The sequence below is a fragment of the Sus scrofa genome, chromosome 8 (assembly GCF_054392235.1).
Source record: "Sus scrofa isolate SSC_HxYL_T2T_F1_AM1 chromosome 8, Sscrofa_HxYL_maternal_Yorkshire_Landrace_v2.0, whole genome shotgun sequence".
NCBI classification, from domain to species: domain Eukaryota; kingdom Metazoa; phylum Chordata; class Mammalia; order Artiodactyla; family Suidae; genus Sus; species Sus scrofa.
In genome coordinates this window covers 1,585,936-1,603,522 of record NC_139390.1, presented here as the reverse complement: position 1 = coordinate 1,603,522, position 17,587 = coordinate 1,585,936, and the positions used below count along the sequence as shown (strand labels likewise).

Genomic DNA, 17,587 nt, shown 5'->3' with positions numbered 1-17,587 from the left:
TGGAGCAGCGGAAACGAATCCGACTAGGAACCATGAGGTGGCAGGTTTGATCCCTGGCCTCGATCAGTGGGTTCAGAATCTGGTGTTGCCGTGAGCTGTGGTATAGGTTGCAGATGTGGCTTGGATCCTGAGTTGCTGTGCCTGTGGTGTAGGCTGGCACTGTAGCTCCGATTTGACCCCTAGCCTGGGAACTTCAATATGTTGAGAGTGTGGCCCTAAAAAGACAAAAAAAAAAAAAAAAAAAAAGGATTACATCCAGGAGTTCCCATCGCGGTTCAGGGGTTAACGAATCCGACTAGGAACCATGAGGTTGCGGGTTCGATCCCTGGCCTCGCTCCGTGGGTTAAAGATCCAGTGTTGCCATGAGCTGTGGTGTAGTTCGCAGATAACTGTGAAAATACAGGGAAACGTCACGAAACTGGAGTCAGGAGGCCAGAAGGGGGAGCTCCGGAGCTCAAAACTCAGGCCGGCAAAACCGACGCGAGAGAAGAGGTTATCCAGCCTCACCTGCGGGAAGTGACCTACTTTGCCACCAGCAGCAGGCAACACCAGACCGTGAGGGACTGTTGCAACACAGCCAATGAAACGCAGCTATGCTTCAGACGCCCGGTTTCCGCCAATGGACTTCTTGCTTACAAGCGTCTCTCCCACCCGCCCCTTCTCCTCTATAAAAGGCTTTCCTCTCGTTCGCGTGTGGTTGGCCCGGTTACCTGTCCTGGATTGTGGTTCTTTTTCTGCTCCCAAGTGAATCTGTTTTGCTGGGAAAAATAAGCAGCTGTTTCCCTGTTTTGGGTTCACATTACACGGAGGTCCCGTGGGGACCCAGAGAAGACCCCCGGCAATTCCAAGGCTGGTGGTCAAACCCGAGTGGTACCCACAGAGCCCAGTAAGCCCAGCGCGTGCATGCTGACCCTGGGATTTGAGGGTAAGTTTCTCCCCTGGATTTGGGTCCGCTCTTTTTGTGTTCTGAAGCTCTCTGGCTTTGCCCAGGACCTGTTTAGAGGCTTTGTCCTTTTTGTTGCAATCTTGCTGGGTCTGTGAGTTCTTATCTGGCTCTTTGGCCTGACTCTCTTGAAATCAGGCTGTGGCAGTCTTCAATCTACCTCCTTTTGGAATTCGGCTCTTCCTATTGGAACTGTACTGGTATTTGGCGTGCGGGCTGTTTAAGAATTACTATTATTTGCTCTAGAGAAAAACCTCTGAACAATGGGATCCCAGTTATTTAAATGTTTTGAGCGCACCCATTCCTCTGTTCAGGGAACCTAGCCCGATTTTATCTTTAAAAACTGAAGTCCCTCCTATGTGCATTTCTAATTAAATGGATGGAATGGACCAAAAGTAATTCAGAACATCTGTTACTGAACCAAACGTGGGTTCACTTGCTCATCTACCGACTCCGGGCTGTGGTGAAGGAAAGTGCAGCCTTTGTCGCAGGGCCAAGCAAGGAGTCCAGGTCGCTAGTGCCTAAAAGACCTGAACTTCTCAAAAAATTGTGGGTTTTTTGGTTTGTTTTTGTTTTTGTTTTTTTGTCTTTTTAGGGCTGCACCCGTGTCATATGGAAGTTCCCAGGCTAGGGGTTCAATTGGAAATGTAGTCTGTGACCTACACCACAGCGCATTGCTGGATCCTCAACCCACTGAGTGAGGCCAGGGATCGAACCTGCTTCCTTATGGACACTAGTCAAATTTGTTTCCGCAGCGGGCCAGGACGGGAACTCCCAGAAAGTTTCTTAAAGACAATTGTGGGAGGGGATGTGGGGTGGGTGGGCAGCGTGTGAACCTTCTTCTGATTGGTTGGTGGTGAGCTAATCAGGTGTCAACATCATCAAACTTCTGGTTCCAAAAGGTCTGGGCTTGTGGGCAGCATAGAGTTAGCTGCTTCCACCTGCTGGGGGTTTCCAGTGCCTGCAGATCAGCTCCAGGCCGAGGCTCAGGGTCCTAGCTGGAGCCTTTAAGGAGGAGCTCAATGTCCTTGACTTGGTTTAATGGATACACTGTTGCTGTTTTGTCTTGATTATTTTCTTCTCAGCATTTTATTACTTTTGATTACATTTATTCTTTGGAATTCCGGGAAGGCCTAGAGGCTAAAGTTTTTCTGCAGACAGGAGGCAGGTGGAGGACATGGGTGGGGGGTCTGTTCCAGGAAGGCCCCACAGGGTCCTGCTTGGTTACCCATCGGTGGCCATTAAGAGGAACTCTCCAGCCATTAAGAGGAACTCTCCAACCTGACGTTCTTGTTAGACAGCCCTGGCTCTGAAAGAGTCAAAGCTGAATCGGATGCCTATTTTGAGGCTTCCAAACATCGCCAGGAGTTTAAAATGGCCTTTGTATAAAATGCAAGAATTCAGTGAACTGAGGCAAACAATTAAAGTGCAAATGGCTTCTGAAGCCTCACGTTTGTGTCCCCAGCTTCCTTCCCTCGGCTCCACTCTGGTGCCGCCTTCGTCTTCTTCCTCTGGACTTGTCTGTGCCTGGCCTTTAAAGCTGAACCTTCTGAGGACCCAAACAAACCCTAGATTACTTATGTCCTCTGGACTAAGGCCAAATTCAAGCCATAGTTAAAAGAGTTTCGTAAAGTAACTGAGGATCCTATAAATTTGCTGAAGAACTTAATATACTTATTGAAACCTAACAACTTGGGGAGTTCCCGTCGTGGGTCAGTGGAAACGAATCCAACTAGGAACCATGTGGTTGAGGGTTTGATCCCTGGCCTCACTCAATGGGTTAAGGATCCGGCGTTGCCATGAGCTGTGGTGCAGGTCGAAGATGTGGCTCAGATCCTGAGTTGCTGTGGCTGTGGTGCAGGCCAGCAGCTGTAGCTCCAATTAGATCCCTAGTCTGGGAACCTCCATATGCTGCAGGTGAGGCCCTATAAAGCAAAAACGAAAACCTAACAACCCGGTAGGTTTCTCAGATCTGTATCAGTGAGTCCACAGGCTTGGTCTCTGAGGGTCGGCTCGAACACTGGATGCAGCTAACCCAAGGGGAATATTCCAGAGGGGTTTAGAGGAGCAAACCCCTAACTTCTGGCAAGAGGCTAGAACATTTGCTGGAGAACACATTCCATCCCCCCAGCAGTTACGTTGAGGCTTGTAGACAAAAATCCCATGAACCTGTCCGTGACTATTGTAATCACCTTCAGATCACTTTTAAAGAAAATTCTGGTCTTCCTTTGAGACACACATCCCGTGCTCCTTAGCGCCTCTGCCCCGTTCATTTATTAGGCTGAAGAGTTCCTGCTGTGGTGCAGCGGTGTTCCTGGGAGGGCTAGGGCAGGCACAGGTGGTTGTGGAAGTCCCAGCAGGGGATCACAGATAAACAGGGAAACCTGGGAGATGATGGGAGCCCACTGCAAGTTCGAGAAGGCCGGCAGAATAAGGCCGGCTGGCTTAACTAGTGGAGGGTGAGCACTGCCTCAGGTCATTGGATGGGGGATGGGATGAGGCCTACATTCAGATCCAGACCCAGGGCGGGGGTTTGAGGACGCCCTTCAGCTGATTTAAACACAGCCCTTACCTGGTACTAAGGGGACCTGCTACTCCCGGAAGGAAGAGGCGGGCCTTCCCAACCCCCAGGCCCTGCCTTACTGCCAGCTTGCTTCTCTCACAAGCATCCTATCCTTTTGTCTCTTGCTGAATTCCCCCCCCCCTTTTTTTTGTCTTTTTGCCATTCCTTGGGCCGCTCCCGCGGCATATGGAGGTTGCCAGGCCGGGGGTCCAACCGAAGCTGTAGCCGCTGGCTTATGCCAGAACCACAGCAACGTGGGATCCAAGCTGCGTCTGCAAGCCACACCACAGCTCACGGCAACGCCGGATCCCCAACCCACTGAGCAAGGCCAGGGATTGAACCTGCAACCTCATGGTTCCTAGTTGGATTCGTTAACCCCTGCGCCACGATGGGAACTCCTCTCTCTGAATTCCTTCTGCACATAGACATGAAGAAGGTGAAGTTCCCGTCGTGGCTCAGTTGGTTAAGAACCCAACTAGTATCGATGAGGATGCAGGTGTAATCCCTGGCCTCCCTCAGTGGGTTGGGGATCCGTTGTTGCTGCAAGCTCTGGCTTGCATCTAGTGCGGCTGGGGCATAGGCTGGCAGCTGCAGCTCCCATTCGACCCTTAGTGAGTCCAGGCACAGGGTAAGTAATTCAAATTTAAAACCGTGGGTTTCGCCTTCCTGTCGTGGCCCAGTGGAAACGAATCTGACTAGCATCCATGCGGATTTGATCCCTGGCCTCCATCTGGCGTTGCCGTGAGCTGTGGTGTAGGTCACAGACATGGCTCGGATCCTGAGTTGCTGTGGCTGTGGCATAGGCCAGCATCTGTCACTCCTATTAAACCCCTAGCCTGGGAACCTCCATATGCCATGGGTGCAGCCCTAAACAAGTAAAAAAAATAAATAAAACTGTGGGTTCAAGTCCCAATCTGTCTTCTGGCTAGGTTCAGGCTGTTAGTGCTGTCAGTTTCACCGCCAGAAAGATGTTACTGGAATCGGAGTTCTTGATCACAGAGCCAAGGAATGAACTTCGCAAACCCACAGGCAGCAAGCAAGCAAAAGTTTTTATTACAGGAAAGCAGATGGTTCCCAGCACAGACACTGGGAGGGGAGAAAGAGCCCCTGTCTCTAATCTTCTAAGGAGATCTTCTCTCTTGCAGATGGGGTACCAGCATGGGGTCTTGCTCTGTTCCCCTCCCTATGGGCCTTGCCTAGCACCCATGTCGGGCCTCATCCAATAAGGACTTGAGAGGTGGGGACGCTCCATGCGTTGTGTGGTCCTTTGGTTCTTCTGTCCCCTGCACTTTCCGCTCTGCATTCTTTTGCTAACAATCAAGGGCTCAGGTCAGGGGTTAATGTAAAACAGATGTGCATTTAATAGTTAATCTTCCAGCAAGCAAGGCTTGTTTGTCTCCTGTTTGTCTGAGATTCGTTTGTACAAATCTTAAGCCATGGACATTAACCAGGGAATATATTGGAGTCTGTGTTCCCACACTAATTATTATTATTATTATTATTCGGCCTCAGTGGGTTAAGGATCTGGTGTTGGTGCAGCTGTGGCTCAGGTTTGACCCCTGGCCTGGGAACTTCCATGTGCCGAGGTGTGACCGCAAAAGAAAAGCAAATTTATTAGGCTGGGATTTCTTGGAAAAGTGTCATGTTGGGATTTTCTTCTCCCAGAAGGGGGAAATAATTCTAGAATCTGGAGTTTTCTGTGTGTCTCAACAGGTTAAGAATTCACTGCTGTGGTACAGACACTAAGTCAGGTTCTTAACCCACTGAGCCACACCAGGTTTTCACAAGTATCTGAAGCTGAGTTGGATGATACAAACTTTCTGTAGGTTCTACTTTGTTACAATTCAGAGGACTTGCTTCTCTGTTCACCTTCTCAAGCCTCCTTGCAGGAAGGCAGCATCCACTGGCTAAAACTTTTGGCCTTAAAGGGAGATAAAATCCTCCCCCCCCACTCCAAAACTGCAGTTTATGCTCCAACTCAGGATCAATATTTAGGGCACGTGATCTCAGAACAAGGACTCCGTTTGTATCTGGAAAGGCTTTACCACATCCTGAACTTCCCCAAACCTAAAACGAAGTGCCAATTACAAAGCTTCCTCGGGCTAACTGGCTACTGCTGAAATTGGGTTCCAAATTTCCATTATGGCTCAGCCCCTATTTGCATTATCAAAACCCAGCAAAGCTGACCCCATGGATTGTAGAGGTCCGGGTGACAGGTTTTGAAGCCTTAAAGAGACCACCTGCCCTCGGATGGCTTCATTATTGGCTTTGCTTTTTCCTTTTTATGTGTGAGAAGGAAAGGAACGCTTATGGAATGCTTACCTCAAAACATGAGGACTGTCACCCAGGCATCAAGTATTACTGCCAACAGTGGACCCTGAGCAGGGGGCTACCCCTTGTCTCAGAACCACTCCTGCTGCTGCCCTTCTGGTTAAGGCCACTGAAGAGAGAATCCTGGGATCGCTTTTAACCACCTTTGCACCCCAGGCAGTAGAAACCTGCCAGGGAAATTCTGCTGCGCACAGCTCCTGGCTCTTTCGCATTGTAACAATCTCAGACCTGCTGTTTCCCCTGCGTCTCTGACAAAACCCCTCCTGACTGCTGCACCCTAACAGATCCCCTCCTGACTCCCCTTCCTAACTTGCAGGGGCTCCTCTCACCAGGTGGGCTCTGCGTGGTTCACTGGCGGTTCCTGTTTAAGGTGACCGTGGTGAGGACCCTGCTGGGGTGCTGTCCGCTCCCTCTTGAAGTGACCAAGGCGGCACCTACACCTTTGGCTGCTTCGGCCCAACAGGCTGAACTATGCTGTCACTCAGGCTTGAACGAGCAAGGGCGAGACTGCTGTGTTTTACCTCTGGGGTAGATCATGCCCTCGGGATGTTATGGAAACAGTGAGGTCCCCTCACCTCTCCTGGGGGGATGATTAAAAATGGGTCTCATGCCCCAAATCTATTTGATGCCATACTCTCACCAGCCACCTTGGCTGTTAGGAAGCTCCCCGACATGTTCTGTTGACGGAGAGGAGAGAAACCCATCTCACTGATATTTCCACCAGAAATGCTGCTCTCAAAGGAACCTGCGTTCACACCTCTGTCCTGGTCCGAAAGCATGCTCCCCAAGGTAACAATCCAGAAAAATGGACTAGAAATGCCCAAAATTTGGCCCCAGAAAAGGAAAAACAACATTAGAGATCTAGTAACTGTTTGTCTTTTTGCATTTTCTTGAGCCACTCCCGCGGCATATGGAGGTTCCCAGGCTAGGGGTCTTATCGGAGCTGTAGCCACCGGCCTACGCCAGAGCCACAGCCACGCGGGATCCGAGCCACGTCTGCGACCCATACCACAGCTCACAGCAACGCCAGATCCTTAGCCCATTGAGCAAGGCCAGGGATCGAATCTGCAACCTCATGGTTCCTCATCGGATTGTTAATCCCTGTGTCATGATGGGAACTCCTAGTAACTGTTGATTGAATAAAAAGAGAAAAGTTGGGGCGGTCCCATCGTGGCTCAGTGGTAACGAACCTGATTGGTATCCATAAGGATGCGGGTTTGATCCCTGGCCTCGCTCAGTGGGTTAAGGATATGGCATTGCGGTGAGCTGTAGTGTCGGTCGCCGATGTGGCTCGGATCCTGCGTCGCTGTGGCTGTGGTGTAGGCCGGCAGCTACAGTTCTGATTTCCCTGAGCCGGGGAACTTACATATGCTGTGGGTGTGGCCCTAAAAGGACAAAAAAAGGAAAAAGAAAAGTCGGGTTTAGGCCAATAACAAACTGGTCCTCCCAGAAGTTCTAAGATCCCCACTCCTTGCCACTGCGTGTGCATTGAACTGTTGGTCCACTGACAATGATAGCCTTCGAGAACCATTATTGGTGGGGAGATAGGAACAAGGCCAGAAAGAGTGCCTGCCTCCCTCACCTCACTTTTCCAAATACGATCTAGGGAAACCTGCTTGCACGGCTCCCAGATTTTTTTTTTTTTTTTTTTTTTTTGGTCTTTTCTAGGGTCACACCTGCGGTATATGGAGGTTCCCAGGCTAGGGGTCTAATTGGAGCTGTAGCCATCGGCATACATGACAGGCACAGCAATTCCAGATTCGAGCCTCGTCTTCGACCCACACCACAGCTCACGGCAACACCAGATCCTTAAGCCGCTGAGCAGGGGCAGGAATCGAACCCGCAACCTCATGGTTCCTACTCGGACTTGTTAACCACTGAGCCACAACGGGAACTCCCGCAGATTTTTTGTTTTTTTTTTTTTGCTTTTTAGGCCACACATGTAGCATATGGAAGTTTCCAGGCTGGGGGCGAGTAGGAGCTGCAGCTGTTGGCCCACAATACAGCCACGGTAATGCTGGATCATTAACTCACTGAGGGAGGCCAGGGATCGAACCCCCATCCTCATGGATACTAGTCAGGTTTGTTTCCACTGAGCCACAATGGGAACTCCCTCCCAGCCATTTTGTTTATTTATTTATTTTTTTTTGTCTTTTTTGCTATTTCTTGGGCCACTCCCGCGGCATATGGAGGTTCCCAGGCTAGGGGTCGAATCGGAGCTGTAGCCACCAGCCTACGCCAGAGCCACAGCAACTCGGGGTCCGAGCCGCGTCTGCAACCTACACCACAGCTCACGGCAACGCCGGATCGTTAACCCACTGAGCAAGGGCAGGGACTGAACCCGCAACCTTGTGGTTCCTAGTCGGATTCGTTAACCACTGCGCCACGACGGGAACTCCCCTCCCAGCTATTTTGAATTGCCTAATGGGTCATTTAAGATCTGGCAGTTGCCTCTGTCTCATGGAGACACAGGCAGACCTTGTTTCATTACGCTTTTCTTTACTGCACTTCAGAGATATTGTGTTTTTTACAAATTGAGTTTTGTGGCAAACACTTGTCAAGCAAATCCATCAGCTCCATTTACCCGACAACATTTTTTTTTTAACAGCCGCACCTGTGGCATATAGACGGTCCCAGGGTTGAATTGGAGCTGCAGCTGCAACCTAGTCCACAGCTGCCTCAATGCCAGATCCTTAACCCACTGTGCCGCAGTGGGAACTTCATCCCTTTTATCAACTAGGTAAACGAGGGAGTTCCCATTGCGGTGCAGCAGAAATGGATTTGACTAGGACCAATGAGGTTGCGGGTTCAGTCCCTGGCTTCATTCAGTGGGTTAAGGATCTGGCAATGCCGTGAGCTGTGGTGTAGGTCACAGACACGGCTTGGATCTGGTGTGGCTGTGGCATAGGGTGGCAGCTATAGCTCCCATTAGACCTCTAGCCTGGGAACCTCCATATGCCGTGTGTTCTGCCCTTAAAAAAAGAAAAAAAAAAAAAAGAAAAAAATTAGGTAAATGCTTCACAGCTGGGTGATATGTATGCCCTGATTACGTTTCCTTGCTTGCCTAGCTTTTTGTTTTCCCTGGAGTTGTAATTTGTTTAGCTTTACATTTGCAAAATTTTCTGTGTGCTTACCACAAATTTATCCCCAAACTCATTGTCCAAATCGCCTATTAGAAAATTCAATAACACCTATTCATTTATCCTTTTGCGTCCTCTCTCCTGGAATCCCCTATCCTGCTCCAGTCTGGACTTGTTGCTCTCTAGGACTGCTACTCAGCTATCAACCTGGGATCTTAGAGTCTACAGGGTTATCTTGGGATTGAGAGAAAGATCTTGGTCAAAGGGGGAAATGGTGAAAACTGATAAAATGAAAGCTACTAAAATGGAATCAGGAAGAAGGGGAAGCTTTCACACAGGAAACACAATGTCAGTACAGACATACCTTGGAGATATCATGGGTTTGGTTCCAGACCACTCTCATAAAGCTAATATCACAATAAAGTTAGTAACTTTTTTTTTTTTTTTGGTTTCCCAGGGTATATAAAAGTTCTGTTGATGCAATATTAAGTATGCAATAGCATTACGTCTAAAAGAATTAAGTATATACCTTAATTTAAAAATGTTAGAAAAGTGGTGCTGATAGACCTGCTCAATGCAGGGTTGTCGCAAACCTTCATTTTGTAAACAAAATTCAACATCTGCAAAGTGCAATAAAGCAAAGTATAATAAAACAAGCTGTGAAAGTACAGAACCCAACAGGACCAGGCACTGCCTTGCATTTCTGGCAAAAAGTGCCACTACTGCTGCCAACAGGAGGAAGAAAGATTTTCGTCCCGCCTGGTAACACAGCTACTGAGACTGTCACAATTCACCAATGAAAAGTCACTTTAGGAGTTCCTGTCGTGGCTCAGTGGTAACGAACCAGATTGGTATCCATAAGAACCTGGGTTTGATCCCTAGCCTCGTTCAGTGGGTTAAGGATCTGGCGTTGCTGTGGAGCTGTGGTGTAGGTTGCAGACGTGGCTCGGATCCCGAGTTGCTGTGGCTGTGGTGTAGGCCAGCAGCTACAGTTCGGATTCAACCCCTAGCCTGGGAACCTCCAAAATGCCACAGGTGAGGCCCTAAAAAAGCAAAAAAACCAAAACAAACCTTTGTGCTATTCAGCAGCACCCTCCCTGTTGGGGACTGAATTGTGTCTCCACCCCCACCCCCCCAAATTACTATTTTAAAACCTTAACTCCCAATGTTATGGTATTTGGATATATGGCCTTTGCAGAGGGAATTAAGCGTAAATGAGGACATAAGGGCCACAACCCCATAGGACCGGTGTCCTTGTAGGAAGGAGACACTGGAATGTGCGCAGAGAAAAGGCCGCCAGTAGAAACCAAACCTGCCAGCTCCTTGAGCTTCCAGCCTCCGGGACTCTGCGGACACAGATACCTTGCTGTCTGCAGCTTTGAGTTATTGGGTTTGAGGGGGGCTGCTGACTTGACTAATCCACTCATTTCACGCACCTGGGACTTTGCAAACACCGCGGGACCCGCAGAAGGGAGAAAGGCTGGGCCGGGGAGCGCGACAGCAGGTACGTGCATGTGTGAGGATGGCTGCTGGCATAAGCTGTGCCAGTGCCAGCCTCATTGGCTACCATCCGGTCGGCAGCTTGGGTTCTGACGAAGCTCCTAGTCCCTCCACAGCCTCCTTGGCACAGCTGCTTCTGGAGGCTGATCTCAGTGAGGGCTGACGTCCCAGTGTCCAGACAGAGAGGAAGGAGGCCAGGAAAAGGCCCCAGGCCCCAGTGGGGCCTGAAGTGAGAGGGGGAGCGGGGGGAGCCTCTGGGGAAATTCAGATTTAGTCCTTTTCCATCAGGGAGGGAAGCAGAGTTGAAGAAGCAACTCATCTCCAGTCTCTGCCTGTATCTTCACTGCTCTCCCTCCTCCCTGCTCACCTCCACTGGCAACCCCATGGCCCCTCACTCTTCTTGGAACGGGACAAAAGCTCTGTGCAGAGCCCGATCCCCCTCCTTGCCCACCCTAGGCCGCACTCCAGGACATCCGCCTAGGCCGGTACCCGCTGATTCAATTCTGTGCCGGCTCCTTCTCATCCTGGGGGTCCTGCAGCTGGGGGTCCCGATCCCTCTGGTCACACTCCTGTTTCTCCTTCTTAGCCCCGTATTTGTTTTCTTTTTCTTTTCCTTTCTTCTTTTTTGCTGCACCTGCAGCATATGGAATTTCTTGGGCCAGGGATTGAATTTGGGCCACGGCTGCAACCTGTGCCACAGGCATGGCAACACCAGATCTTTAACCTGCTATGCCACAGCAGGTACTCTCCCTTATTAAATGATTTTTATTTTTACCTCTTTCCTTTCCAACAAAAAGTTTCCTGATTTTGTAATTTTTTTGGAAAGGAGGTCTGTCTCCACCATTAGAATTTTTGCCCATGAATACCCCATGCCTGACTCAGCCCGGATTTTAGCTGAAGATATGAGCGGGTGGGGTACTTCCTCTGTTAACTTGAATCTGCACAACACCTGTGAGGCACTTGCTGTTGGAATTCTGCCAGCCCTCGTCCACAATTCAGGAATCCAAAAATCTCAGAAACCCAAATGTTTTTCTTAAACTGGTTGTTTAAGAAATCTGAATTGAACAGCTCTAAGGCTTTTCATGATCTTTATCTCAGTTTGAATGGTCATCTTATCTATTTATTTAAATTTTTTTTTTTTTTTTTTGCCTTTTCTAGGGCCGCTCCTGCGGCATATGGAGGTTCCCAGGCTAGGGGTCCAATCGGAGCTGCAGCCACCGGCCTACACCACAGCCACAGCAACGCCGGATCCTTAACCCACTGAGCAAGGCCGGGAATTGAACCCGTAACCTCATGGTTCCTAGTTGCATTTGTTCACCACTGAGCCATGACGGGAACTCCTTTTTTTTTTTTTTTTTGTCTTTTTAAGGCCACACCTGCAGTATATGGAAGTTCCCAGGTTAGGGGTCGAATTGGAGTTGCAGCTGCCAGTCTACACCGCAGCCACAGCAACTCGGGATCTGAGCCTCGTCTATGACCTACACCACAGCTCACGGCAACGCTGGATCCTTAACCACGGAGCGAGACCAGGGATTGAACCCGTGTCCTCATGGATACTAGTCAGGTTTGTTTCCGCTGCCCTACAACAGGAACTCCCGGACAACTTCTACATGTCAGGAATTTGGGTGGCTCTGGCTCAGGGACTCCCATGAGGCCCAGGCAAGGTGTTGGTAGGATGGAGGATATCCTCCCAAGGTGGGCCATTTACTCTTGTGGGTGAGTCGATGCTGGCTGTTGGCACGAAGCTGCATGTCTTCATCACATGGGCCTCTTCACAGGGCTACCTGAGTGTCTTCATGACGTGGCGGGGGGCTTCCTCGGAGCGAGTGATCTAAGAGAGGCCAAGGCAGTAGCTACACGGCCTCTAGTGACCTAGCTGGAGAAACACCATGACTTCTGCAGCATCTTCCTGCTTGCACAGGGCAGCCCTATTCAGAGTGTCAGAGGTGAAATCACAAGAGTGAACACCGCGAGTGGGATTCTTTTTGGATGCTGGCCACCCCAATGATACACAACCTATCTCAAATCCAAAGGTTCTCAATTTCAAAGTACCTGTGACCCCCAGAATGTTACATGAGACACTGGGAGCCTCTTCTACAGGTGAGAACCAGACAGCTGAGCGGCCTGTGGAAGGTTACACTTAGAGCAGTGGAGACCCGCCCGGCTCTGATGCCAGCGCCAGCTGGTTTTCTCCATCACTGCTTGAGTCGACAAGAACGTGTCTTTCCTGACCTCAGCCACGTGGACGGCGGGCTTGCAGGGGCAGGTGCTGCAAATTCCATCCTCTAGTCACACAACACGCCTGTGGGTTGGAAGGAGCCACTGGACGCGATGTCTCTCTGCAATGGAGGACGTTTGTCCATCTCTCCATCTGTCCGTCTGTCTGATTCTGCAGGCTGGTGAGTGCTTTCCCTGGGCTCAGCCCAAGCTTGGGCAGGGATTACAAAAAACACACCATGCTGCTCTCAGGGGGCAGGGCGAGGAGGGAGTGCAAGCAGTAGGGCAGGGACCTGCAGAGGATTCAGTGTGGGAGGGCAGGGGGGCGCTTTGAAAGACCACAGGTGTGGTTGGGCATCATGGTGGAGCAAACTCAGACTTTGAAAAAGAAAACAGCTGCAGAGTCACGGAAAAATCTTCAGGATTGGTCTGGGCAGTTGGGGGGAAGGAAAAGAATGGAGAAATAGGGCAGGAAAGAGGGCGGATGCAGGGTCTAGAGTCCTGCTCTGGGCACTGCCCTGTGCCCTGGTGGGTAGGGCACCTCGCTGGGCTCAACTCCTGAAAGTCGCCCTTTTCCTATTGCCCGACGTGGCCAACCCGCCTGCAGCCCGGGGATTTGGACCCAACTTCAGGGTTAATCCTTGGGGTCGTCTTTGAACCAGGGCCCCAGCAGCGACCTGAACCACTGCAGTGACGACATGGGATCCAACCCGTCGAGCCACACAGGAATTCCTGGCTCCTGTCCCTTCCATCAGTAGCTACATCAGAGACCGCTCAACCCCTCTCCTCAACCGAGCGTACTCTCCAAAAACTGCCCCCACGCGGGGCGACTGGGCGGCTGGGACAGGCGAGGCACCCCCGGGTGGACGGAGGCGGAATGGGGACGGGCGGGGCCCAGCGCTGGGCGGGGGCGGGGCCCAGCGCTGGGCGGGGGCGGGGCCCAGCGCTGGGCGGGGGCGGGGCCCAGCGCTGGGCGGGGGCGGGGCCCAGCGCTGGGCGGGGGCGGGGCCCAGCGCTGGGCGGGGGCGGGGCCCAGCGCTGGGCGGGGGCGGGGGCGGGGGCGGGGCCCAGCGCTGGGCGGGGGCGGGGCCTGGACGCGCGGCGCGGGGCGGGGCCCGGGGGTTCCGCGGGGGGGGCGGGGCGCGCCGGGAAAAGTTCCGGGAAGGGGGGCCGCCCGCCCAGACCCGGCGCGGAAGTTGCCGGCGGGCGCGCGTCTTCCCGGACAGGCCCGTAGCCATGTCGTCCGGGGGCGCGGGGTCGGGCGGGCCGGAGGGGGCCCCTCGCGCGGCTGCCGCGCTCTGCGGCCTGTACCACGAGGCCGGGCAGCGGCTGAGGCGCCTGCAGGACCAGCTGGCCGCTCGGGACGCCCTCATCGCGCGCCTGCGCGCCCGTCTGGCGGCGCTTGAGGGGGACGCGGCGCCGTCGCTCGTGGACGCGCTGCTGGAGCAGGTGGCGCGCTTCCGAGAGCAGCTCCGGCAGCAGGACGGCGGCGCCGCGGAGGCCGCGCTGCGCCAGGTGCGGAGCCGAGTGGGCGGGGGCCGCGTGCGGCTGGCGGAGCTCGGGTGGGCCGGCCGGGTCGGCGCTGCGCCGCGGGCGGGCGTCGGCGGGTGGCCCCTGAGGGGCGTGCGCGCTGGGGGCCCGGAGGGGTCGCTGGGCTCTCCGGGTGTGGGCTGCTAGCCGGGGTCTGGGCGCCCTGTGTGCCGGCGGTCAGGCTGCGGGGTGCGTGTGAGCGTCTGCGGGCTGTCGCCGTGTTGGGTCTGGAGGGTGTAAGTGTAGCTGCTGAGGGGGCGCGCGTGTCCCTGTCGGTGCTGAGGGGGCGCGCGTGTCCCTGTCGGTGCTGAGGGGGCGCGCGTGTCCCTGTCGGTGCTGAGGGGGCGCGCGTGTCCCTGTCGGTGCTGAGGGGGCGCGCGTGTCCCTGTCGGTGCTGAGGGGGCGCGCGTGTCCCTGTCGGTGCTGAGGGGGCGCGTGTCCCTGTCGGTGCTGAGGGGCGCGCGTGTCCCTGTCGGTGCTGAGGGGCGCGCTCCATGTTGGGTCTGAGGCGTGTGTGTCGAGGTGGTTCTCAGGGATGTGTGTTCATGTCAGCGTCTGCGGTGTTACCGCGTTGGGTCTGAGGTGCGTGTACGTCTTGGTTCTGGCATTGTGAGCCTGTCTTAGGTTCTGAGGGGTGTGCTCCCGTAGTGGGTCTTAGGGCGTGGGCCCTTTTTGTGTCTGAGGGTTGTGTGTCTGTGTTGATGCTGGCTGTATTTATTCCTGTGGGGTCTGAGGTGTGTGTGTGCCCCTGTGTAGAGTCTCGGGGCTGTCTGCTCCCCTCGTGGGTTCCGAAGTTGTGTTGAGGGATCTGTGTGAATGTGTTGCTTCTGAGGGTTATGTGCTCATTTTGGTTTTGAAGGTTGTGTGCTTATATTGTGTCTGAGGGTTATGTGTGCTCCTTTTGGTTCTAAGGGGTATGTTTTCATGTTGCTTTTGAGGTGTGTATGTGCGTGTTGGTGTCTGAGGAATATGTGTGTGTTTCGCTAGGGTCTGTAGGTGATGGGTCTGTGTTTGAGGGGTTTGTGCCTGTATTGGATTCTGATAGTTGTGTGTTCATGGTGGCTCTGAGGGATGTGTGTCCTTGTTGGCATAGTTGAGTTGTGAGTGATGTGTGCCCATTTTGGGTGTAAAAGGTGTTTGTCCATATTGGTTCTGAGGCATGTGCGTGCCTATGTTGGATCTGAGGTGTGTGTCCTCATGTTGGATCTGAGATTTGTGCATCCTTGATGGGTTGAGGAAAGTGCCCATGTTGGTTCTTAGGAGTCCTTGTTGGTTTTCAGGAGTGTGTGTGCCCATGTTGGTCTGAGGGTTATGAGTCTGAGTAGTGTGTCTGTGTTAGGTGTGAGGGGTGTGTTTGTGTTGGTTCTGAAGTACATCTGCATGTGTTGGGTTTGGAGTGTGTATTTCCATATGGGTCTGAGGGGAGTGTATGCTGGTTTCTGAAGGATATATGCCTCCGTTTTGTGTTCTGAGTGGTGTGTGTGTGCGTGCGTGCGTGCGTGCCTGTTTTGAGTTCTGAGTAATATGTGTGCCCATTTGGGCTCTGAGAGATGTGTATGTGTGTTGGTTCTGAAGGTTGTCTATCCGTGGTTTTGAGGATTGTGTGTATGCCAGTGTTGAATCTTGCAGTTGTGTACCAGTTGAATTCAGGGGGGTCTGCTCCCATGTTGGGTGTGAGGGGAATGTGTGCCTGTGTTGGGTTTGAAGGGTGTGTGTCCATGTTGGGTTGTGGGTTGTGTGTGCTTCTGTGGTATATGAGATGTGTATGCCCTTATGTTGGGTTCTGAGGGGTGTGTTCACCTGTGTTGGGTTTTGAGTTTGTGCTCATTTGGATTGTGAAGGATGTATATGCGTGTTTAGTTCTCAGGGGTCTGTTGCTGTGCTGGGTTTTGAAGAGTGTGAGTGCCCATATTGGGCTCTCAGGGGGGTGTGTGTGTATCCATGCTGGGTGTGAGAGGTGTGTGTCTGTGTTGGGCCTTAGGGATGACTGTGCATGTTATTTGTATTTGTGCACAAGGAAGTTTCTGTGTGTGTGTTCATGTTGAGTTCTCCTTTGTGTGTATAGACATTGGGCCTGGGCACTGGGTTCAGGGCCTGTGAACCCTAGTTGTGTTCTGGGGTGTCTTTTAGCCCTGGTCATGAATGTATTTTTCAATAGTAACACATCTCTTCTGCTGGGAGTGATGACAGAGTGGGGGCCTGCCAGTGTCTGATGATAGACTTAGGTCCTTACTTTCTCTCCTTCTTATCCTTGTTACTGATATTATGTTATATGATATTGAAATACCACAAACACTCAGGTCAGGAGCAAGAGTAACAGTATTTTGCTGTAACAGCTATTTGGAAGTGCCCCAGACATTTTTGGTGAACTCTGGTCTGTTATCCCATTTAGCCCAGAGCTATTATCCAGGTTTTCCCAGTACAGAAGCTAGGCCTGCAAAGGGAATAGTCTGCAAAAGATAATTTTCACTTCCAGGTTTGGCCCTGCAGTCAAATTTTACATTGAAAAAGAAACATACCTATTTTTCTTTTTACAAAAGTAATTCTTTTCTTCCTTTCTTTTTTTTTTTAAATGACTGCAGGGATTGAATGAGCCATAGCTGTGACCTACATTGTAGCTGTGGCTCCGCTGGATCCTTTAACCCACTCTGCCAAGCTAAGGATCAAGCCTGCGCCTCCATAGTGACCCAAGCTGCCGCAGTTGGTTTCTTAGCCCACTTTGCAACAGTGGGAACTCCATGAAAGAAATTTTGTTTATCTGAAAAATAGAGGAAAGCATAAAGAGGAGTTCCTGTTGTGGCTCAGTGGTAACAAACCCAACTAGTATCCATGAGGATGTCGGTTTGATCCCTGGCCTCACTCAGTGGTTTAAGGATCCAGCGTCACTGTGAGCTGTGGTGTAGGTCACAGACGTGGCTCAGATCCTTTGTTGCTGTGGCTGTGGTGTAGGCTAGCAGTTGCACCTCTGATTTGATCCCTAGCCTGGGAACTGCCATATGCTGCAAGGGTGGCTCTAAAAAGACAAAAAAAAAAAAAAAAAAAAAAAAAGAAAAAGAAAAAAGAAAAAAAGGAAAGAAAGAAAGAAAAAAGAATAAAGACAAAAAGAATAAAACAACCACCGTAATCCCACCATGGAGGACAACCAGCATTAACCTCTTGGCATGCCTCTTTCCTGTTAGTCCTTTAAATATAGGGTATGTAAACACTTGGCATGGTTGAATTTGTGCTGTCTATGCAGTTTTACTTAATATCATGTCACTATTTTATTTATTTATTTTTTCTGGCCGTGCTGCAGCTTGATGTGGGATCTCAGTTCCCACCAGGGATCGAACCTGGGCCACAGCTTTGAAAGCACTGTCTTAACCACCGTATCACCAGGGCACTCCAGTATTTTCTTATATGCATCATTTTAAATGCCTTCAG

At 51.7% G+C, this 17,587-nt stretch overlaps 1 protein-coding gene across 4 annotated transcripts in view; it reads left to right on the top strand.

Moving 5' to 3' along the window:
* The first annotated feature begins 449 nt into the window (after positions 1-449).
* TNIP2 (TNFAIP3 interacting protein 2) overlaps positions 450-17,587 on the top strand; it is a 34,566-nt gene continuing 17,428 nt past the window's right edge. The window contains exon 1 of one of the 4 annotated variants that reach the window (XM_084971346.1): positions 450-925. Coding sequence is in view for 1 of the 4 variants with exons in the window: in XM_003128825.5 (XP_003128873.2) it covers positions 13,871-14,149 (279 nt within the window). In the remaining 3 variants the exon portion in view is untranslated. Of the gene's footprint in view, positions 926-12,690; positions 12,817-13,795; positions 14,150-14,279; positions 14,354-17,587 lie in introns of those variants that run through there. The other 3 variants (XM_084971344.1, XM_003128825.5, XM_084971345.1) reach the window with 3 other exon arrangements.